Genomic DNA, 23,146 nt, shown 5'->3' on the forward strand with positions numbered 1-23,146 from the left:
GCTTGGGGCAGGGCAAGCTGTTCTAATGGGAATCTCACTGGAAGGGCCTGCTGTCTTCCCTCAGAAAGTTCCCTGGGGTCAGGCTGGTCCGCAGTGTGTAGCCAGATATCTGTTGAGCGGAAGACGAGGCCTGTCTCCAGGGCTGCGGACTCCGGGGCTTCTTTCCTCCCCGTCGTTAGACCAGCACGGGGCCCTTTGGAGGGGGTTCCCGGGCATTTCTGGCCCTGGGGTCAGAGCACTGAGGCCTGACTCCCAAGACGCATGCTGGGACAGGGCCTGGCCACCTTGAAGCCCCAGGGTGGCAGGAAGTTCTTCCCGCAGCCGGCTGGTTCCTGTTGGTGTTGCTGTGTCTGGGCTCCGTGGGAGGGTGGCTGTGCACGGTGCCGGGGAGGGGAGCAGGCGCAGGGAGGCTCAGGGCCACAGGGTGGACCTTGGCCTCTCCCCTCCTGCAGGTTTGACTTCTCCGTGACAGTGTTCGCCTTCCTGGGACTGCTGGCGCTGGCCCTCAACATGGAGCCCTTCTATTTCATCGTGGTCCTGCGCCCCCTCCAGCTGTTGAGGTGATGGGGCAGGGCAGAGCTGGAGAAGGAGAGGGAGAAAGAGAGGGAGGGCGGGAATGCCCCAGGATTGGTCCAGCAAGTGACCCAGAACGAGCCAGAAGGTTCACAAGCCAGAGTCATAGATGTCACCCCCTGCAGAAGTGCCATGGGGTCACCATCCCCACCCCTGAGGTATGCAGGCTGCCTGTGCCCATCCCCTCACTGCACCAGGCACCTCTGGGCAGAGAAGCCCAGCCCATGACTCATGTGCACCCCACCCGAGGTGGCATGGCACCAGCCACAGGAGCCCATGTGCTCAGTCGCAGATCACAGAGCCACAGGTCTGAGGCTTGGAAGGGCCTTTCAGGGACCCCTTGTGCTTTTCTGGCTCAGCCTCTAGTGGAGAAAAGTCCTGTGTGGGTCCCAGTGATTTCCCAGGGACACTGGAGGAAGTCCCAGGCGAGCCTGCCCCACTGATGGTATCTCTTCCTAATGAGGGGTCCCCAGGTTCTCTGCCCTCAGAGCCTGGGTTTGCCTCCTGACCCTCCAGCTGCAACCCCATCCACGTCCACCCCATCCTCTCCCAAGGCGGGATGGGCAGGGCAGGTGCCGGGAGGGGTGGTGGCGTCTATGGAGGAAAAGCCTACCGCTTTGGCGTGTGGGGGTGGCCTGGGGCTGTCCCTGAGTGTCCGCCTCCCTCCCACTCCCTGCCACCCTTCTTCACTGGTGAGCTCCATTGCCCCTACTCCCCGGGGCACACGGGCTTCTCCCCCGTCTTCCCCGGGAGCCAGGCCTTGCTCCTGTCTGAGCCTGCAGCTCTACTGCAAGGAGACGCAGCCTGGCCCTGCTCCTTGTCGTGGAAGGGCCCCGCCCAGCCGGTGTCCTGGGGCCACCACGGTCCCTTCCTTCATGCATGAGTCACCTGGGCCAAGCTCAGGGTTGGTGGCGCCCAAGGGAGCAGACGCAGGTGGAGGAGATGCCCTCGCCTGTCTTCAGCATGTGGCGTGTGGAAGGCGGGGCTGGCATGTTCTGAGGGCGGGGGCTGAGGCATGCGCCTGTGTGTGGAGGTGACAGGCGTCCTCCTCACTCAGGCTGTTTAAGTTGAAAGAGCGCTACCGCAACGTGCTGGACACCATGTTCGAGCTGCTGCCCCGGATGGCCAGGTACTGCCAGCCCCCACCCCGGCCTGCAGGTCCAGGTGCCATGCCGTGGTGCCCCGTGGGGGCGGGAGCCGAGTGGCAGTTGGGGGAAAGGAGTTCCACAAAGGACTGCAATTGAGGGCCTGACAGGGCTCCAAGGAGCCTGGAATCTTGACCACCACAGGTCTCCTGGGCACCATTTTTCTCCACTGACCTGTCTGACATGTTTAGTAGGGAGGGCAGGGAGCTGTCAACTTGCTTACCACCTGTGTCTACGTTCACAGGTAAGGGGTCACCTGTGAGTCTACCTTCACAGGTAAGGGGTGAATCTCTGGGAAAGGGGCATTTGTTCATAGCGTCCTGACTTGAGCCGTTTTTCACCCCAGAGCTGCCCCACGAGGCCCCTTCCCCGCAGGCACTTTCCAGTTGGTGAACCGACCTGGGGCGTGGCCCCACAGTCAGCCCCACGGGTCCGAGGAGGCCGGGGCTGTGGAGGAGTCGTTCCCCCTCCTGCCGGCCCCGCATCACCCTGCCCCTGTCGCCCCCACAGCCTGGGCCTCACTCTGCTCATCTTTTACTACTCCTTCGCCATCGTGGGCATGGAGTTCTTCTGCGGGATCGTCTTCCCCAACTGCTGCAAGTGAGTAGGCGGTGCCCGGCCCCACCCAGCCCCAGGCAGTCTGCGTTTCCAGGGCAGAGGGCTGGCCAGGGCCAGGATTGGTGTCCTTGTGGCCTTGGGGTCCTCAGGGATGCTCCTCTCTGAGCAACCACCTTGCTTTGCTTTCAGGGCTTAGTTGAGTGCAGTGAGCTAAACGAGGGTCCTGGACTCAGGGTCCCTGTTTCCCCATCCCCCAGATAGGGTCGGGAGCCGTCAGCTCACCCTTTGCCGAGGGCTGGAGACCACCCCTGAAGTAGCCCGGGTCCAGAGGTCAAGTGCCATGGCTTCCTCCCACTTATCTCCTGGAGTGGCTGGGGACCTGGGCCAAGACCAGTCTTCTAGGGACAGCATCATAGGATAAGACAGACGGACACGTGCAAGAAGGTCATGGTGCTCAGGGATGGGGAGCAGAGAGTGAAATCTCCCATGACCACTCCCTTTCTCCTGAGCCGCCACAGTGAAATCACTGCACACCGCCATTCATTCATCCTCAGTTCAGAGTCCTCTTGCATTTGGTCTTTACAGCCTCAAGCACTGATGAGGAAACAGTTTTACAAAGACACTGGTAGCTTTGAGACCCAGTTTGAGTGTCAAGCTTGGTCTGGAACCAGAAGCCTATAGCAGTGGGTCCCAGACTTTAGAGCACATTGCAGTCACCAGGGAGCTTAGTGCAAGCTCGAGACCTCACCCGTGCATCTGATGCGTGCATGTGGAAGGAGGCTCCCTGGTGGCCCAGACACTAGACTTCTATAAACATTAGCATGGATATTAACACAACAGCCATAAAGGATTAGAAGAAAAGTGGCAAATATGAGCTCCTCAAAACAGGGCCAACCTTTTCAAATACTTGCTCAGGCCAAGTATCAGGGAAGCCCAAGTAGGGAATTCTTTCCCTGGGGCTGTGGCCTAGTGTCCAGCCTCAAGAGCAGATCCTAGATGGGGCAGGTGCAGAGGAGGCCCTTGCCTCTCCTCCCTCCCCTGCAGGCAGTGGTGAGAGAGAAGGCCCCGCCTGCGGCAGAGAACTTCCAGGTGACAGAGGTGGGTCAGGCTGGCCAGGGGCTCCCACCAAGCCCAGCAGGCAGGAGTAGCCAAGGGCGTTCCTCCAGCGGGGACCCAGGCGTGAGGTGGAGAGGGTTAGGCAGGAAACGAGACTGCGGGCAGAACAGAAGGATTCTTGGCCAGACTTTGGTTTGTTTCAGAGTTCTGTCCTCTCTGGAGGTGACCGATCGCCTTGTGACCCTCCCTCCTTTCTCCCTTGTGCTCCGGCCAGCACGAGTACAGTGGCAGACGCCTACCGCTGGCGCAACCACACCGTGGGCAACAGGACCGTGGTGGAGGAAGGCTACTATTATCTCAATAATTTTGACAACATCCTCAACAGCTTTGGTGAGTGGGAAAAATCACAGGGGGCACATTCCCTGGGGACCCCGCCCTTGTCATCACGGGTCCCAGAGGTGTTGTAGCAAAAGTGTCTGGGCCTCTCCCTCCAGCACCGAGGGCCACACTTTCTGGAAGCCTCCCCGGCCCAGGTGGAGGACATGGTCTGCCCAGCCTTAGCAGTGAAGTCCAGGCCGGATCCCGGAGCTCACTCGGTTGCCTGATTCCACTCTTTCCTGATACTTTCTCAGTATTTGGGGAGGAGAAGAGCTGCAAGCCTTAGCTGGGCGGGGTCCCCTCATCACACTGCCACTTGCAGAATGGGACCCAGCCACACCAATGCTGCTGCAGCTGCACTGCCCCCCAGCTCAGGCTGCCCACAGCCCTCTGCCCACCCCCATGAAGAGGCGAACACAGCCAAACCGCCTCTCCAGAAAAAGGGTGTGCCCCCATGACACCCCAGATCTGCACCCAGTAAGATCCAGATGGTCTCGTGTGGCACAGGCTGCCGAGGCAGAGGGTGTGTCCTCTTGGGGCCGGGCCACAATGTCCTGTGGAGCCAGCGCCCTAGGAGTGCCTTGCCTGGTCCTTCCTGGAGCTCACAACCCAAGCGGTCATATGGTGACCCCCTCATCTCAGCACACGGCACCCAGGATAGCTGGCAAGAGGCCACTCGAAGTTGACTTTGAAGTGGGGCCTCATCAGAATGCTTCTTTCTCCCTTCCCCTGGCAGTGACCCTGTTTGAGCTCACAGTTGTCAACAACTGGTACATCATCATGGTAAGAGCTTGGGCACCTCTGGGGGTGTCTTCCTGTCAGTCCTGGGGTCGACCCTGGGTCTCCCCCCCAACCCAGGGTGTATCATTCTTCCCATAGCCGCAGGGCTGGGGGTCTTGAGTCATGCTGTGTTGGTGTTCAGCCACAGGATGGCTGGGCCCGGGGAGCCACCCTTCCCAGCGTTGGCTGGACTTGGCTGTCACTCCCATCTCCCTGCATGTTCCCAGCAGCCAGGAGATGGCACTTAAACTCTGGGTCTCTGTCCTGTCTTGCCCACTGTAGGGATGACTTTTCCCTCTAGTGACAATGCGGCGAGCATTGCTGATCTCTTTATTCCATTCCTTAAACTTTCCCGACTCCCAGCCCTACTGAGATAAAGGCTGCCCTGGTTCTGGATCCAGCCGTCCAAGGGAGCAGCCAGGGCTCCTTCAGCAGTCAGGAATTAGTGTTGGGCCCAGGGGGGCAAGCTCCCACCCCTCCGTCTCTCACAGCCAGCCACAAATCAGGGTGGGGTCTACGAAGAGCCAGGGCCATGGAGCAGCCTGTGTAGACGGGGACCTGCCCTGCATGGGCACCCCCTCACTGGCTGCTTCTCTTGGTCTCCAGGAAGGCGTCACCTCTCAGACCTCTCACTGGAGCCGCCTCTACTTCATGACCTTTTACATTGTGACCATGGTAGGTCCCGGACCACAGAACGCTCTTTGTCCTTCGTCTTCCATGTCACCAGCTGCCCCTGCTCTTCAGGCTGCAGCGTCAGGGAGTGGGGCTGGGTCCCATATGGCCGGGCTCTGTTGGGCGTGGGCTGCGCAGCCACGGACACTCACCCACCCTCCTCCCCTGTCTTGCCCCTCCCTTCCTGTCCCTGGCCAGGTGGTGATGACGATCATTGTCGCCTTCATCCTCGAGGCCTTCGTCTTCCGAATGAACTACAGCCGCAAGAACCAGGACTCGGAAGGTCTGCAGGGATGATGCCTTGGGCATTTGATGTCTGCCGCCCACCCAGCTCTGTCTGTCTGTCTGGGTGGCCGTCCAGCCAGCCATCAGGCTGTGATTTTTCTGCTGTCTGGTTGTCCAGCTTATCTATCTGGCTTGTCTTTCTAGATCTTGTATTTGTATTGATTTTCAAATATTTAATGTCAGAAGACATGATCTAACTTTAAAAAAAGAGTGCATGTCATAGTTGGAGAAAAATCAAGAAATAGAGAAAGGCTTATGTGGCAGCAGCAGCCCGTGCCCTGCCTTCCCCCTCCCATCCTCCAGAGGCTTCTCCCTCTTAGCTATTTCTTCTGTTAGTCATCTCCACATTTCTCAATAATAGGTTCACATTACGGTTCTTGATTTAAATGGTGTAAACATTGTTTACAGCACAGGCGAATCGTATTCCTGCTGCAACTGGATGGTGCTGGCTTTAGTGACTGCCTCACTCTTCCCAAATTCAAAACTGTCTGCCCTTGATTGCTTGAGCCCAGCAGGTCATGGCTGCAGTGACCATGATCACACCACTGTACTCCAGCCTGGGCAGCGGAGTGAGACCCTGTCTCTCAAAACAGACAGAATACCCCGTGCCCACACCTGTTACTACTCATCCTCAGATCTCTGTCGTATCAGACCGTCTGACCATTTTCTCTGTGTTTAGAGGCCCCTTCCTGAAACCCTCTGGCCCTGTAACAGCTGCTGGCTAGACCTGCACTCCTGATATCACAGCAGAGGGAGGGGAAGGGAAGGGAGGGCCGAGGAGGAGAGCAGGATGCCAATGCAGTGTCGGTTTAGAGAGGGAACCTTAAGACCCCTTGTGGAGGGGGGTCAGGGAGGTACGAGACCCAGCCAGGTTGGCAGCTCCAGCCCCAGGCCCTTCCCACACCTGCCCTCCCTCCCTGCAGTTGATGGTGGCATCACCCTTGAGAAGGAAATCTCCAAAGAAGAGCTAGTTGCTGTCCTGGAGCTCTACCGGGAGGCACAGGGGGCCTCCTCGGACGTCACCCGGCTGCTGGAGACCCTCTCCCAGATGGAGAGATACCAGGTGAGGAGCCCAGGCCCTGGTCCGAAGGAGGGAGGCAGGTTTCACCATGGTGTGATCCCTTCCCTCAGATATTGGTAACATTTTTGAGTGACACAGTTGCAAAAGCCGGAGAAGTGGGAGAGGCCAGCTGTGGCACCAGGGGTGGGACCTGAACATCTGCAGCCCAGCCCTGCAGCCTCTGCTCTTCCTTAGCAACGTTCCATGGTGTTTCTGGGACGGCGATCAAGGACCAAGAGCGACTTGAGCCTGAAGATGTACCAGGAAGAGATCCAGGTAGGAGCCTGGCTGACCACGCTGCGAGTCCTCCCCCGAGCTACAGCCTGGGAGGGGCAGGGAGCTGCTCCCCAGCCCTCTGAGGAGAGGGAGAAGGCTGGTAGAGAGATGCGGATCGTCCATCGGGACCACTGCTGGGGGTTGTGTGGGACCTGAGTGGGGCCCACTTAGCCTTAAACCCTTGACACGTGCACAGCAGAGGCAGCTCTCCCGTTTGCCTGCCGCCATATGTCCCTGCCCCTTATGAATTCTCCAGAACCTCGTCTCCATCTCTTATTCTGAGTCAGCTGCAAACTCAAACATGTGTAGCAAGAAACAGCGAGCAAAGAGGAAAGAGCAGTGACGGTGGTGAACTGGCAAGGATGTGCCTGTCCAAAGGGGACACAGCCTCCTCCCAGCTCCAGCGAGTACTGCCCAATAGGAAGAAGGTCTACTGTGGCCAGGCTGCTTGGTGTTTTGTTTTGAGATGGAGTCTCGCTCGTCTCCCATGCTGGAGTGCAGTGGCGCGATCTAGGCTTACTGCAACCTCCGCCTCCTGGGTTCAAGCGATTCTCCTGCCTCAGCCTCCCCAGTAGATTACAGGCACACACCACCACACCTGGCTACTTTTTGTATTTTTAGTGGAGATGGGGTTTCACCATGTTGGCCAGGCTGGGACCGCTTGGAGTTTTTCATAATTGGGTGTTTGTTTTTTTTCTTTTAGAGATGGTATTGCTCTGTCACCCAGGTTGGAGTCCAGTGGCGCGATCATAGCTCACTGTAGCCTCCAACCCCCGGGTTCAAGTGATCCTCCCCACTCAGCCTACCCAAGCAGCTGGAACTACAGGTGTGCATCGTGACACCCTAATTATCTTATTTTGTAGCAGTGAGGTCTTGCTATGGTCTCAAACTCCTGGCCTCAAGCGATCCTGCCACCTTGGCTGCTAATTTAAGAAAAGGCAGGCCAGGCACGGTGGCTCACGCCTGTAATCCCAGCACTTTGGGAGGCCAAGGCAGGCAGATCACTTGATGCCAGGAGCTCAAGACCAGTCTGGCCAACATGGTGAAACCCTGTCTCTACTAAAAATACACAATTTAGCCAGGCCTGGTTCTGTGCACCTGTAATCCCAGCTACTGAGGAGGCTGAGGCAGAATTGCTTGACTCCAGGAGATGGAGGTTGCAGTGAGCCAAGATCATGCCACTGCACTCCAGCTTGGGTGACAGAGCAAGACTCTGTCTCAAAAAAAAAAAAAAAAGGCAGAGTCAGATGTTTTTCTTTTTCCTTTTCTTTGCACAATCTCCCAATCTCTACATATTGGCAGCTAAGGAAAATATCTCACAAAGCACCATGTGGGCTGGCACTTGGCACTGTGCCTTCCAGACCGTGGGCCACCAGCACATGAGCCCTGCAGGGTCTTCTCAACCACCTCAGGGTTGCCAGGGCTCTGGGGAGCCTCTCCTACACCAGCTGTGGTGGCTTTGCTCTGTTTTCTGGCATTTTAACAGCTTGAAGCCCTTCTGTTTCACTAAAACGGTGACAACCAGGGTCCACACCTGAAAAGCAGAAGGTGCCATCCCCAAAGCAGCTTACACATTCTCTTCAGGAACACAAGAGACTCAGGCAGTGTTCTCTGGGCTGATGTGTAGTGGCTCACTGAACTTGGTATCACAGAGACATGGAAATAATAGAAGCGTTTGACCTTGGGCAAGTCACTCCATGCCTGTCTGTGCAAGCGGACAACTGTGCAGCAGCACCCACTCAGGTGTGGTCGGAGGGAGGTGTGCTGCCCTCGGCCTCTGCCCTTCTGCCTGTCCATCTGCTCCAGGCCTCAGTTTTCCCCTCTGTAAAACAAGGGGGTCAGAACTAGGCCATCTCAAAACTCTAAAAGTCTATGGTTCAGTCTTTTTAAAAGTAGGGTAGGGTATGGTGGTGCATGCCTGTATTCCCAGCTACTTGGGAGGATGAGGCGGGAGGATCACTTGAGCCCAGGAGTGGAAGGCTGCAGTGAGCCGTACCTCGCCACTGCCCTCCAGCCTATGCCACACAGTGAGACTCTGTCTCCAAAAAAAAAGGAAATGTGGGGTATACTTCTTAATTCCTTAATTACCTGAATACCTCAGTCCCTGAAAATGTCAGAGGTTATAATCATGGCCTTGGGTGGTGCACTGTTGGATGTTTTCAGAATGACTTCACATTCCTGTTGGAGGGTGAAAGTTAGGTGAAGTATTAGCACAATACAGCTCTGAGCCTCAGTATCTCAGGTGTGAAATGGACACAATTCCTGCCAAGCTCAAAAGGGGTCCCTCAGGGGGACCCTTTAGTGAAGGGTTATGCTCACAAACAAGGGGCGAGGGTTGTTCCTGCTTGGACTTGTTGGAGAGCTGCTGTGTGCAAGCCTCCAGACACTAGGGAAAGATTTCATTGTCATTTTTGCCTCTGGGGCCATATTCAAAATTCCCAGCATTTCTGGGCCTGTGACAGGGGAGTTTCAGTACCAGCTGGGTGAGGCTGGCAGCCCTGCCCCCTCCAGCCTGGATGCTGTGGGCTGTGTGACCTTGTGGGGTGGGCGGGGCACGGGGTGGGGTGCAGCCCTCAGCGCCCCCTCTGCTCTCTTCTCCAGGAGTGGTACGAGGAGCATGCCAGGGAGCAGGAGCAGCAGCGACAGCTCAGCAGCAGCGCAGCGCCCGCCACCGAGCAGCCCCCCAGCAGCCGCCAGCGCTCCCAGACTGTTACCTAGCCCAGTGCCCGAAAGCTCTCTCTTCTATGCAATAACACAATAGTATTACTCTACTGCGATGTACGGAACTGCGGTGTGTGTACACATACTCACGTATATGCACATATTTATATACAGGAAGAAAGCAGACAGACAAGATGGGGCTTGGTTTATAACCACCTTGCCCTGTTTTCCTTAACTCCAGAAGCCAGTTTGGTGAGGGGTGGGGTGTGGCCACCAGGTCTGAGCTCTTCCTACTGTGGAAGGCTCCAGAAGCCCCTTCACAAGGAAACCCCTCACCTGGATCCAGTCGACTCTGCGGGGCTTGCCCCCCACGTGGGCTGGCCTCCATCGGCCATGTCCAAAGCCGTCACTGCTACTGCTTCAGGCTCACGTCCCCCCGACCTGATGGCATCCCCACCCCCTCTCCCTGCCGGCATGCCACAGGTTTCTGTGTTTTGCTTTTGGGACAGAACCACTTAGGAAGGAAAGAACTCCTGGTCTCCAGGGTGGTATTTCAGCTTCTGTGATAATGTCATGCAACACTCTTCGGGGACCAGTGCCCGGGATCTAATGGGAAGCGGAATTGGGGTGACTGTGCCCATGTGGCCAGAGCTCAGTTAGCCAGTTCCAGGCGGCCCCAGACTACACTGACCAGTCTCCTCTCTTGGCTCTGCAAGCCTCCCACCCAGCCTTCTCTGGCTTAACCCTTATTGACAAAAATCCTTCCACAGTGGCCTCCTTGGGGACCCAGACCCTGGAGGAAGGGGCATGAGGCAGGAGGTAGGGCCGATGTCTGTAACCCAGACCACTTCCTGGAATGGGCTCTTGACCAAATCCCTTTTTTGTGATTTACCCATTCAAGCAAAACAACATTTTGATTAAGGATTGTGCTAAGCTGATACCAGGTCCTTCACACATGTGCACTAGGAACAGGAGCAAACAGCACAAGGAGACGCTCCCTGTGGGACGCAGCAGCCCTGTGGCCGTGACCCAGCTCCCAGCCACGCTCCCTGGCTCTGCTCACACCAGAGATTGCAGTAGCAGGAGCTGTTGGTGCAGAAGTAGGTTCAGATGAACCCTCAGTTAATGTCACCACCCCCCTCTCCCGCCACAGTACCCACAGAGGCAGGGTCAGTGCAGAGGTTGCTTTGGTTCCGCTTTCCTGGGCCACAGAACAGAGCACAGCACAGGTTCCACAGCAGGAGCTGCAGCGGCAGCATGGAGGGTGCGGAGGGCAAGGAGTGCGCTGCTGGGCATTCCCGGCCACCCCGGCCCTCTGGTGCCTGCTTTCTGTGATTTCAGAAGGAAGGTGGACAGAGGCTCCCTCTGGCCTTGTCCTTTTCCCAGCCACCGAATGGGCGAGGTGGTACCCAACCCCAGGGGAGCAGTACCTGGACCCCCAACCTCTGCTCACCTCCAAGGCCAAGCTGGATCCCATAGCCAGCATGGCATGGTTCTCCCCTTCCCCTCTTCCCAGGTCAGGGGAGTTGGAGAAGTGGTGGGTGTTTGTTTTTAAAGCACAGCCCTTTGGGAAAATCACAAATTATTGAGAATCACTGTGATTCCCCCGGGAGTCAGACTGGCTTTGTCCTCTTCCTCTCTGGAGGGCCATGGGCCATCACCGGGAGCTCCACATCGAGCCCCAGGCCAGAACCCCTCCCTTTTGCAGAGAGGGAACTTTATTGCACAATTGGGTGCCTTTTAGCTTTTGTGTGTTGAAATGGGCATTTTGGAAGCAAGGGTCAAGGGACAGCTTCTAAAGTGAGTCTCTGACCTGAGCATCTGGGCCTTGCCTCAGCCTTTTCTCCCCAGGGGTGGAAACCTGGAGGGGCCAGCAGCGCCCCAGGGTCTGCCCAGGGGAGTCGAGGCCCCCAGGTGGTAAGGCCTATTCCAGGAGGAGGGGGATCTCAGCCCTGTTCAGAGCAAGTTCATGTGTCCATCCGCCCAACCCTGTCCTGAGAAAGGACCTGGTTTTGGCCAGGACCCGACAAATGCCTAATGGCAGCAGTGTTAGCAGACCAGAGGTGGGCGCCCTTGTCATTGAGGCCAGGGACAGCTATCTCCAGGTTATGCCTGGCCCCACCAAGCAGGGAGTTGGGGTCCCCCCACAGGCTGTGAGCTCTGTGGGCCCTGGGATGTGATCTAGCTCAGATGCCCTCTCGTCCTTGATGTCACAGTTGAGTGCACCCAAGTGACACTCACTGGCAGCCAGGGGCACAGCCTGGTGGTGGTGGCGGCAATAGAACCGTGCTCCTCCCCAGCTCCTCGCTTCCCCTCCCACAACCCCAGCCTTACTCCACCATGCAGACAATCATTTTGTACGGATCACAGGAGCAATGCTGTACGGTTTTGTACACTGGTGATTTGTTTCCTAGAAAACCCACTATGTCTCTGGATTTCTGGCATATTAATAAAAGAGCCTCTGCTTTGTAAACACGGTTGCTGCCTCTTGACTTCCGTGGTTTTGGGTACTGTCAGGAGAGTGGTCCCATCTAAGGCCATGGCCACTCCTGATCCTGCCTCAGCCCCACCCTGAGTCGGGACCTGGCCCCAGGTGAGGAAGAACTGGTGATAGTTGGGGGTATCATTTTCTCTACACTTGAAATTTTGAATTTTTTTTTTATTTGGAAAAAAGACAGTTGAATCCCTTTTCTTTACCAGCATAAGGCAGTCAGGCAAACCTAAGAGTTGCTTATTTCGGCAACATAAGGCAGGGCATGACAGTAAGAAGGCACGAGGTCCCCTCATCTGTCCTTTCCCAGCTCACAGGCCTTGGAACCCCGCCCAGGGTCCCCCCTGAGGGAGGCACAGGCACGGTCCTACTGACTCCTGCTTGGCAGCTGGAGAAGCCCAAGTTCCAGCACAAACAAAGGAGTTTGTGGACAGTCGGGGCAGAATCCTGGAGGGAGTGCCTGAGCCGCCATCCCATGTGGCAGCTGCTGGCGTAGCAGTGCCTCGGGCTGACGTCGTTTTGGGAGCAAGTGGGTTCAGCGAAGTGTATTGCCATGAATGGCACCTGCTGCTTTTGGCTTTATTAATGTGGCAAGGAGAAATTCAAAATTAAGTATGTCTTGAATTCTGTTTCTGGCAGATGGTGCAGCTCTGGAGCTCAGCCCTTGGCGGCCTGATTCCCAGGGGTCCAAGCCACCCTTGTTCTCTGAGTCAGGGTTGGGCAGCCACTTGTGCCCTAAAAAGGTGCCAGAAGGCCTGAAGCCCAGGCAAGGGGAATGGGCAGCGCCTGTGTCTCAGGGGTACCTCCAGCATGGCCTGGAACACACCCAGCTGTCCCCTTCCCCCAAACTCCAGACCTTCTCAGAGGGGCTCTGGGGGTCATTCAAGGGGGCCTTCTAGCTTCTCTCTGGAACCCTTTGTCCAGAGCAAAGCCCGGTTTCCAAGGTCCCCACGGCAAGGCTGTTAGATGCTGGCAGCAAGAGGTACAGAGCAGGCCGGGCGCCGTGGCTCATGCCTGTAATCCCAGCACTTTGGGAGGCCGAGGCGGGCGGATCACGAGGTCAGGAGATCAAGACTGTCCTGACTAACATAGTGAAACCCCATCTCTACTAAAAATACAAAATAGCCAGGCGTGGTGGCTGGCGCCTGTAGTCCCAGCTACTTGGGAGGCTGAGGCAGAAGAATGGCGTGAATCTGGGAGGCGGAGCTTGCAGTGAGCCGAGATCATGCCACTGCACTCCAGCCTGGGCAACAGAGCAAGACTCCGTCTCAAAAAAAAAAAAAGTACAGAGCAGTTCTCTCAGCTCCCAGCAGTGACCTCGGATCTCCAGCAGCAAGGGGCATGCTATCATGTCCACAGGGGCCTTGCAGAAATGCTCCAGTCCCTGGGCCTCCCGCAGCAGGAGGGGCGGGGCTCCTGCCTGCAGTGAGGCCATAGCACTAAGCAGCTTCAGTCACGTGCTTTTCAGGCGAATCACTCCAAATTCAGTGAGGAGGGCCACGACAAGGAAGTTCAGGTAGAATAGGAGCAGGCAAATGCCGTAGACTCTGCTGAGCTGGAAGCACTGCAATGGGACTGAGACCAGGGAGAAGACGAGGCTGAGCCCCAGGGCGCCTGCCAGGACCCACACCAGCAGTCCATCTGGTTCCAGCTGTGGAAGAATGAGGGGAGAGAGGCTGGGTCACTGCCCGTCACAGGCCCCGCCCCATCTGCAGCCAACATAACAATGCACCCTCAGCAACAATGCAACCTCAACAATGCACCCTCAACAACAATGCACCCTCAACAACAATGTACCCTCAACAGCAATGCAGCCTCAACAGCAATGGAACTTCAACAGCAATGAACCCTCAACAACAATGCAGCCTCAATAACAATGCAACCTCAACAACAATGCACCCTCAACAACAATGCAGCCTCAACAACAATGCACCCTCAACAACAATGCACCCTCAACAACAATGCAACCTCAACAACAATGCACCCTCAACAACAATGCAACCTCAACAACAGTGCAGCCTCAACAATGCACCCTCAACAACAATGCAGCCTCAACAACAATGCAGCCTCAATGACAATGCACCCTCAACAACAATGCAGCCTCAACAACAATGCAGCCTCAACAACAATGGAACCTCAACAACAATGCACTCTCAACAACAATGCAGCCTCAACAATGCACCCTCAACAACAATGCAGCCTCAACAACAATGGAACCTCAACAACAATGCACCCTCAACAACAATGCAGCCTCAACAACAATGCACCCTCAACAACAATGCACCCTCAACAACAATGCAGCCTCAACAATGCACCCTCAACAACAATGCAGCCTCAACAACAATGGAACCTCAACAACAATGCACCCTCAACAACAATGCAGCCTCAACAACAATGGAACCTCAACAACAATGCACTCTCAACAACAATGCAGCCTCAACAATGCACCCTCAACAACAATGCAGCCTCAACAACAATGGAACCTCAACAACAATGCACCCTCAACAACAATGCAGCCTCAACAACAATGCACCCTCAACAACAATGCACCCTCAACAACAATGCAGCCTCAACAATGGAACCTCAACAATGCACCCTCAACAACAATGCAGCCTCAAAATTGCACCCTCAACAATGCAGCCTCAATAACAATGCACCCTCAACAACAATGCACCCTCAACAACAATGCACCCTCAACAGCAATGGAACCTCAACAGCAATGAACCCTCAACAACAATGCAGCCTCAACAATGCACCCTCAACAACAATGCAGCCTCAACAATGGAACCTCAACAACAATGCACCCTCAACAACAATGCAGCCTCAACAATGGAACCTCAACAACAATGCACCCTCAACAACAATGCACCCTCAACAACAATGCACCCTCAACAACAATGCAGCCTCAACAATGGAACCTCAACAATGCACCCTCAACAACAATGCAGCCTCAAAAATGCACCCTCAACAATGCAGCCTCAATAACAATGCACCCTCAACAACAATGCACCCTCAACAACAATGCACCCTCAACAACAATGCACCCTCAACAGCGATGGAACCTCAACAGCAATGAACCCTCAACAACAATGCAGCCTCAACAATGCAGCCTCAATAACAATGCACCCTCAACAATGCAGCCTCAACAATGCAGTCTCAATAACAATGCAACCTCAACAACAACGCAGCCTCAACAACAATGCACCCTCAAAAACAATGCACCCTCAACAACAATGCATCTTCAGCAATGCAGCCTCAACAATAATGCAGCCTCAACAACAATGCAATCTCGGCTGAGCACAGTGGCTCATGTCTGTAATTTCAGCACTTTGGGAGGCTGAGGCAGGTGGATCACCTGAGATCAGGAGTTCAAGACCAGCCTGGCCAATACGGTGAAACCCTGTATCTACTAAAAATACAAAAATTAGCCAGGCATGGCGGTGTGCTACTGGGGAGGCTGAGGCAGGAGAATCACTTGAACTCAGGAAGTGGAGGTTGCAGTAAGCCGACATCGTGCTACTGTACTCCAGCCTGGGTGACCGAGTAAGACCCTGTCTCAAAAAAATAAATAAATAAATAAAAATAACAACAACAACAATGCAGCCTCAACAATGTTTGAGGGTACCAACTGGGGGCCAGTTGGGGAAGACTGGCCTGCAGCAGCCCGGCCTGCCCTGTGGGACGGCAGGCCCCACCCTAAAGTTACCCAGACATGGCCCCAGAAGTTTCCAGACTCAGAAGCAGCAGGGAAAGGGAACATTCTCTTCCAACTTCAGCCAGGTCCACCTGCCTAGGTGCCTCTCCCCTGCCTCGAGTCAGATGTCATTATAATTCCCTCTGTTTTTAACACTGAACTCTAGTCAATGACATGCACAAGCGGATGTCCACCACTTACTGTGAAGTGCATCAAGAAACAACATAGATGTGTTAGGCTGGGAACGGTGGCTCACGCCTGTAATCCCAACACCTTGGGAGGCCAAAGCGGGCAGATCACTTGAGGTCAGGAGTTCGAGACCAGCCTGACCAACATGGTGAAACCCCATCTCTATTAAAAATGCCAAAATTAGCCAGATGCGGTGGCATGTGCCTGTAATCCCAGCTACTTGGGATGCTGAGGCAGGAGAATCACTTGAACCTGGGAGGCGGAGGCTGCAGCAAGCCAAGATTGCACCACTGCACTCCAGCCTGGGTGACAGAGCAAGACTCCATCTCAAAAAAAAAGAAAAAGGACAGATGGAAGCATAGACAGACAGGCATGGACAGACAGATGACAAAGCAAAGGCAGCCAAACGTAAACAGTAGAGCCTGGGTGGTGGGAATATGTGTGTCTATCATACAAGTCTTTTAACTGTTCTATGTTTGAGTTTTCATAATAAAATGGAAAAAATCTTTATGAGGCTTTTTTTTTTTTTTCTTTTTTTGACTTGGAGTCTCATTCTTGTCACCCAGGCTGGAGTGCAATGGCACGATCTCGGCTCACAGCAGCCTCCACCTCCCAGGTTCAAGTGATTCTCCTGCCTCAGCCTCCTGAGTAGCTGGGCTTACAGGTATCCGCCACCATGCCTGGCTAATTTTTTTGTATTTTTAGTAGAGATGGGGTTTTACCATGTTGGCCAGGCCGGTCTTAAACTCCTAACGTCAAGTGATCCACCCACCTCGGCCTCCCAAAGTGCTGGGATTACAGGCATGAACCACCATACCCAGCCCTTAAGGTTTTTTAAAAAATGGCAGCTATAAGTATCTATTGCGTGCCTGCTCTATGCCAGGCATTGTGCGAAGGGCCTAACAGACACTGTCGTCTTTGATCTAACAATAGTCTTGTATGGTGGGTACTAGGATGGACTCCATTTTACAGATGAGGAAACCAAGACTCTCAGACTTGACTGACTTGTCCAAGGTGCTCAGCAGCACAAGGCCTGGCACCTCAGCCTGACTCTGAACTTGGAAGGATGCCGCCTTCTGGGTGAAGGAGGGGATGGATGAATGATTGAGGAGTGGTAGCAGCAGAAATGAATGAGCAAGAGCCAAAGTGTCAGGCACAAGACAGGCTTCTCTGCGGGAGAAGGAGGAGCTGACCGCAATTCCCATTCTCTAGAACTGGGGAGGAGCCTGCAGATTTCAGCTGCAGGTTTTTATATATGCAGTAGGATAAGTAGTGCCCCACCCCCAACAAAGTCACGCCCATCCAGAAGCTCAGCATGTGGCCTTGCTTGGAATAGGGTCATTGCAAATATAATAAGCTAAGGGTTTCAAGATACAATCACCTTGGACTTAGGGTGGCCCCTAAAGCCAATGACTCATGTCTCCGTAAGAAGAAGAGAGAGATGGCCATGGGAACACAGAGGCAGAGACTGCAGTGATGGGCCCACTGGGCAGGGAACGCCCGGAGCCACCAGCAGCTGGAAGAGGCGAGGAAGGATCCTCCCCCGGAGTTTGGAGGCAGCACTGCCCGGCTGACGCCTTATTGCAAACTTTTGGCCTCCAGAACTGTGAGAGACTCAATTTTTGCTGTTGTCAGTCCCCTGGTTTGTGGTCATTTATGACAGTGCTAGGGAACTAACACAATCTATGGTATACATGTCACACATGGTTGCTGACACATTTTCAAGCAGTACAGAAGAGTAAAAGGGATTGAATGTCCCCTCCCCACTTCTCTTCCTTCCACACTTAGCAGGCATCCAACACACAGGAAGACAACACGAGGTACTGTGCAGGGTGTTTCCAGGCACTGTGGCCTTTCATCCTCCCAGCCACCTGCATCCTTCTCATCTCCAACCCACAGATGAAGAAACTGACAGAGTAAGTGACAGAGCCCAAATCTAAGTGCAAGCTCTTAACCAATGCCTATCCTCCCTCCCTCCCCATGGGGTGCCATATTACACACACCTGTGGACACACACCCCTCTAGACATGTGCATCAATTCTGAAAACAGAGATGGGGCCGTACAATATGTGAGTGTTTCAAAGCGACTTGTGGTTTTCAACCAACATCCTTCCATGTTGATGTCTCATGCAATTTAACGGCAGGAGCATTTCCTAAACTCAGCACAAAGGCGGTGGACACACACAGACACACACATTTCCTAAACTCAGCACAAAGGCGGTGAACACACACACACACACACACACACACACACACACACACACCCGAGAAAAGAGGAAATAGGTCCCCTGAGGGGCCAACCCTAAAGCCTCATTACCTGGAACTGCCCTAGACTCTACCATGAAAGGGAACCTATTAAACCGATAAAGAGGGTCAACAAAGTTTGCAGAGGGTGTTTACCTTTCAGAAAAGAAAACTTTTCAAGCCCTAAGTAGCTGTTTGCTTGTAGGCATGACCAGTGTGAAAGAACCGCCCTGCCCCCAGCTAATAGGCTCTGCTGAGAGCCTATTCAACAACTTGTGCCTCTTGCCTCTGGGAGAAACGGGAGACTTTGTTCGGCCTCATAACACTCCAAGTGCTTTCCCACCGCGAGGCTTAAAACCAGCCCCCAGGCCATCTCTTCCTCCCCAGCCTACGTCTTCCTTGCTGAGCCTCCCAACTCAAGTCCTCCAGAATAGAGATGCAGGAATGGGACTGCCGGCTTGCGGCTCAGGGGTCCAATCTGCCTCCCATTCACAGGGTTTTGTTTGCATGCGAGGCAGATTTTCAAATAGAAAACAATTCACCTAGGAATCTCGATTTCTTCTCTAGAGGACCTGGAATATCTGGCCACATGCTACCCACCCAAATCACCCAATTTCTGTCACCTCCCCTGTGGGCAGGGCTGGGATACGGTGCTCAGCCCGGCCCTTCCCCCTGCATGCTTATCCAGGAAGCTCAGCTGGTGTCATCAATCTCATTTTACAGGGGAGGACATTGAGACCCAGAGATGTCCTAACTCCATTTTTTTTTTTTTTTTCTGAGATGAAGTCTCACTCTGTCGCCCAGGCTGGAGTGCAGTGGCGCGATCTCGGCTTACTGTGATCTCCACCTCCTGGGTTCAAGTGGTTCTCCTGCCTCAGCCTCCCAAATAGCTGAGATTACAGGTGTGCACCACCACACCTGGCTAATTTTTGTATTTTTAGTGGAGAGATGGGGTTTCATCATGTCAGCCAGGCTGGTCTGGAACTCCTGACCTCAAGTGATATTCTGCCTCAGTCTGCCAAAGTGCTGGGATTATAGGCATGAGCTACCACACCCGGCCCTAGCTCACTCAAAGTCATACAGCCAGGGACTTAAGTGATGGCAACCAGATCCAAACCCAGGGCCTTCCTGCCCCTTCCCATGTCAAGCTACATCTTGGTTATATACACTTGTAAACTTACAAGGAATACTCACCTTCACCTCCGTGTGGCTCCGGGAGATCTGGAGCAGACAGCCCAGCCCCACGCCCACGAGGATGTCTGCAGCCCAGCTCAGGAAGCTTTGCTGGAATGGCCTGCACATAACCCAACCACATAGCCCTTTCCTCCTACTGCGTTCATCTCCGGGGCTTGGAATGCCATGGCAAGAATGCACTTGGGCCAGGTGCAGTGGCTCACACCTATAATCCCAGCACTTTGGGAGGCCGAGGCAGGAGGATCACTAGAGGCCAGGAGTTTGAGACCAGCCTGGGCAATAGAGTGAGACCTGTCTCAAAAAAAAATTTGGTGGGGGTTGGACGAAGACAAGTGCAGTGGTGTGAACACGGCTCACTGCAGCCTCGACCTCCTAGGCTTAGTGATTCTCCCACCTCAACCTCCCAAGTAGCTGGGATCACAGGCATACGCCTGGCTAATTTTTTAATTTTTTTTGTAGAGATGGGGTCTTGCTATGTTGCCCAGGCAAATCTCAAATTCCTGGGCTCAAGTGATCCTCATGTCTCAGCCTCCCAAAGTGCTGGGATTACAGGTATGAACCACCGTGCCCAGACCTACAAAAAAATGAACTTACTTGGCTTTCTTTATGCCCAACTCCCCCTTTCCCCAAACACCCTATCTGAGGAGACCCTATTCATTTAGGCCTTTAAGAAGATGGGTGTTGAGTACGTGTTGCAGTCAGTCTCTAAGGATCAAACACCTTAGGGTGCCAGGAATGCTTGGCCCATGTAAGCACTCAGTAGGTGGGGAAACAGGGGCCAGGAGAGGTGAAGGGACTGCCCCCAGTCCCTAGAGGGACTGGTGATGGTGTATGAGCCAAGGCCATCTCTAGGGGTTGTTCAGGGCTCCCTCCTTCACAGCCAACCTGGGAGGTCAGGCGAGGCTGCAGCCCGAAAGCCAGAAGTAGGCCTCAGTGGGCACAAAAGGGCCACCAAGGGTCCTGCTCAGCCTGGGAGTTAAAAGGGCAGGCATCACAGTCCCTGTAGTTAGCTTGTTTTGCCAGCCAGCTGCTCACACCGCAGCCCCTGGTGAGGCTCTGTCATCATGGAGCCTGGAGAGAGCCGCCCTTCAGGTGCTTTGTGATCATCTTTCTTTCTTTAGCAGCCAACAATATCCACTGTTGGCTGAATGCCTTCCGTGTGCCAGGCACTGTCTGGAACCCACGACCATCTGGTTTCAAAGCTCTTTCTCTTCATAGCCCCAGGTTGGCTATATCCATCCTTTCTATATAGATCAAAAGTTGGCAAACATCAGCCCTCTAGCCAAATTTGGCCCACTAACTGATTTTATAAAGTTTTATTGGAACAGAGCCATGGCCATTGACTTATGCATTGTCTGTGCCTGTTTCTGCACTACAGCAGCAGAGCTGAGTAGCTGCAAAACTGCCTCCATGGCGCCCAAAGTCTAAAATATTTATTCTTTGGGCCGGGCGTGGTGGCTCATGCCTGTAATCCCAGCACTTGGAGGCTGAGGCCGGCAGATCATTTGAGGTGAGGAGTTTGAGAACAGCCTGGTCAACATAGTGAAACCCTGTCTCTACTAAAAATACAAAAATTAGCTGGGCATGGAGGCACGCGCCTATAGTCCCAGCTACTTGGGAGGCTAAGACAGGAGAATTGCTTGAACCCAGGAGGCAGAAATTACAGTGAGCCGAGATCGTGCCATTGCACTCCAGCCTGGGTGACAGAGCGAGACTCTGTCTCAAAAAAAGTATTCTCTGGCCCTTTTAGAAAACGTCTGCCAACCCCTAGCATAGACCATGACATGTCCCTGTGAGCAAGAGAGAAAGGGTCTTCCATAGAACACGTAAGCTCATCCTGTGGACGCCTGCTTCTCACACCATTCACCGCCCTAATAATAACAGCTGCTGTCTGCTGAGCCCCTACCAGGGACCAAGAATTTCATTCACCTTATTGGATCCTTACAACACCCCCGTAGGAGGTTAGCACTCCCCAAATCCCTATTTTAAAGCTTTGGAGGCTGAGGGCCAGGCAGCCACGTTACCTGCCCCAGGTGTTACACCAAGAGCCAATCCTCAGGGTGGGGCACGGAACACTCCGCACCCATGGCTGTGACACCAGTGCTAAGGCCAAGAACAGACCACAAAGGATACTGAAGATGATACCGCCAAAGCAGGCAGAGAACGCCATCCGCGGGTAGCCCTGGCGGGCCAGCGTGAAATCCGAGAAGGCATCTGCGCAGGAACAAGAGGGGCCTGCAGTGGTGAGTCGCTTCCCCTGCCCTCCCTGGTCATCCACGCCTTCATTCTCACCCACGGCCATTCAGGAAACAAACATAGATGGATGCCCACGTGTGCCTGGGCACTAGCTGGTGGGGTGCTGTGTGAAGGGGCACAGCACCTCGGAAGACACACTTCCCTCCTTAATTCCTTTACCCCACTCTTTCCCACCAGCAACAACTTCGCAGGTGTGAAAAACGCGGCTACCAGCTGGGTACGGTGGCTCACGCCTGTAATCCCAGCACTTTGGGAGGCCAAGATAGATGGATCACCTGAGGTCAGGAGTTCGAGACCAGCCTGGCCAACGTGATGAAACCCCATCTCTACTAAAAATACAAAAATTAGCCGGGTGTGGTGGTGGGCGCCTATAATCCCAGCTATTGAGGAGGCTGAGGCAGGAGAATTGCTTGAACCTGGGAGGCAGAGGTTGCAGCAATGAGCCAAGATCACACCATTGCACTCCAGCCTGGGCAACAGAGCAAGACTCCATCTCAAAAAAAAAGAACAAAAAACCAAAAAAAACCACAGTTACCAATTTTTCAAAGTCTCATCTGCTGCTAACATGCACAGCACCTCCACATGAATTAGAAGAAGGTGCTCAAAAAGGTGAGTGGAGGAGGGGCTAGATTTCAGCTCCTTCATCCTCTTGTCTAGATGCTCTAGAGCAGTGCATAAACTGGCCAACCGTACCTGGCTGCTACAGCTAGGCAAGGGTGTATGTATGTAAGTGTGAATGCCTGCGTGTCACACACCCGTGTACACATCAAGCATGGCTGGCTGCAATGGGATCCACGTCCTGCCTGAACTCTGGGAGCCACCGAGCATCCCCGCATCAGAGGGTGGGGAAGCGGCAGGAGCCTCTATAGAGTTTCTTGGTCCAACTACAGTCAGGACCATCTCACCCCGATGCTGGCCACTTCACAGTGACAGGGGACACTGTACAGGTGCAGAGGGCAGACACCCTGGACACCCCTGCCCGGATGCGACTCTGGCTGGGGGAGGAAAGAGCTAAGATGTGGCCGCACTGATCCCCCACTCAATCCCACCCAGCCCTGAGTCACCTCCAATGCTGTTCCCCCAGGCCAGCAGCGTGAGCCCCAGCACGGTGTTGCTCAGCCGGAAGACCACGCCCAGGGACCGCAAGATGTTCACCACCTCTGTGGCGGCCGCGTTGATCCACAGAGCGCTGGTCAGAAAGCCCAGGAAAGCAAAGAGCTGCGGAGGGAATGGTTTGCTATGGGACCAAGGCCAGCCCCAACAGGGACACAGCCTCAGTTCCTCACCTGTGAAATGGGATAACAGTATCTACCTCATGAGCTTATTATGAGTATAAAACACATTACTATAAGCATTGGTGCCTGCACATAGTTAGTGCTCAATAAAACGTTGAGTTCAATATTATTTTCTTTTTTCCTTAACAAACTCCCTTTCAGGCCACGCATGGTGGCTCACGCCTGTAATCGCAGCACTATGGGAGGCCGAGGCGGGCAGATCACCTGAGATGAGGAGTTCAAGACCAACCTGGCCAACAAGGTGAAACCTTGTCTCTACTAAAAATACAAAAATTGGTCGGGCTGGTGTCACACACCTGTAATGCCAGCTACTCGAGAAGCTGAGGTGGGAGAATCGCT

The 23,146-nt window shown here is 54.3% G+C and overlaps 2 protein-coding genes across 36 annotated transcripts in view; one reads left to right on the top strand and one right to left on the bottom strand.

Moving 5' to 3' along the window:
* Positions 1-11,917, top strand: part of TPCN1 (two pore segment channel 1) — a 75,430-nt gene extending 63,513 nt beyond the window's left edge. For 21 of the 34 annotated variants that reach the window (XM_077955256.1, XM_077955251.1, XM_077955252.1 and 18 more), the window contains 10 exons: positions 453-560; positions 1,631-1,702; positions 2,229-2,318; positions 3,607-3,722; positions 4,447-4,493; positions 5,097-5,165; positions 5,361-5,445; positions 6,371-6,510; positions 6,703-6,783; positions 9,385-11,917. In XM_077955256.1, the coding sequence (XP_077811382.1) occupies positions 453-560; positions 1,631-1,702; positions 2,229-2,318; positions 3,607-3,722; positions 4,447-4,493; positions 5,097-5,165; positions 5,361-5,445; positions 6,371-6,510; positions 6,703-6,783; positions 9,385-9,501 (925 nt within the window). In that variant the 3' untranslated portion in view covers positions 9,502-11,917. Of the gene's footprint in view, positions 1-452; positions 561-1,630; positions 1,703-2,228; positions 2,319-3,535; positions 3,723-4,446; positions 4,570-4,996; positions 5,226-5,247; positions 5,446-6,370; positions 6,511-6,702; positions 6,823-9,353 lie in introns of all 34 variants that reach the window. The other 13 variants (XR_013401476.1, XR_013401477.1, XR_001448220.3 and 10 more) reach the window with 8 other exon arrangements.
* A 171-nt stretch (positions 11,918-12,088) lies between these two features.
* Positions 12,089-23,146, bottom strand: part of SLC8B1 (solute carrier family 8 member B1) — a 38,500-nt gene continuing 27,442 nt past the window's right edge. For both annotated transcript variants that reach the window (XM_077955299.1, XM_077955300.1), the window contains 4 exons: positions 22,577-22,730; positions 21,390-21,470; positions 19,257-19,321; positions 12,089-13,586 (listed from right to left, as the gene is read on the bottom strand). In XM_077955299.1, coding sequence (XP_077811425.1) covers positions 13,389-13,586; positions 19,257-19,321; positions 21,390-21,470; positions 22,577-22,730 — 498 coding nt within the window. In that variant the 3' untranslated portion in view covers positions 12,089-13,388. The remainder of the gene's footprint in view (positions 13,587-19,256; positions 19,322-21,389; positions 21,471-22,576; positions 22,731-23,146) is intronic.

The sequence above is a fragment of the Macaca mulatta genome, chromosome 11 (genome assembly GCF_049350105.2).
Source record: "Macaca mulatta isolate MMU2019108-1 chromosome 11, T2T-MMU8v2.0, whole genome shotgun sequence".
Taxonomy (NCBI): Eukaryota; Metazoa; Chordata; class Mammalia; order Primates; family Cercopithecidae; genus Macaca; species Macaca mulatta.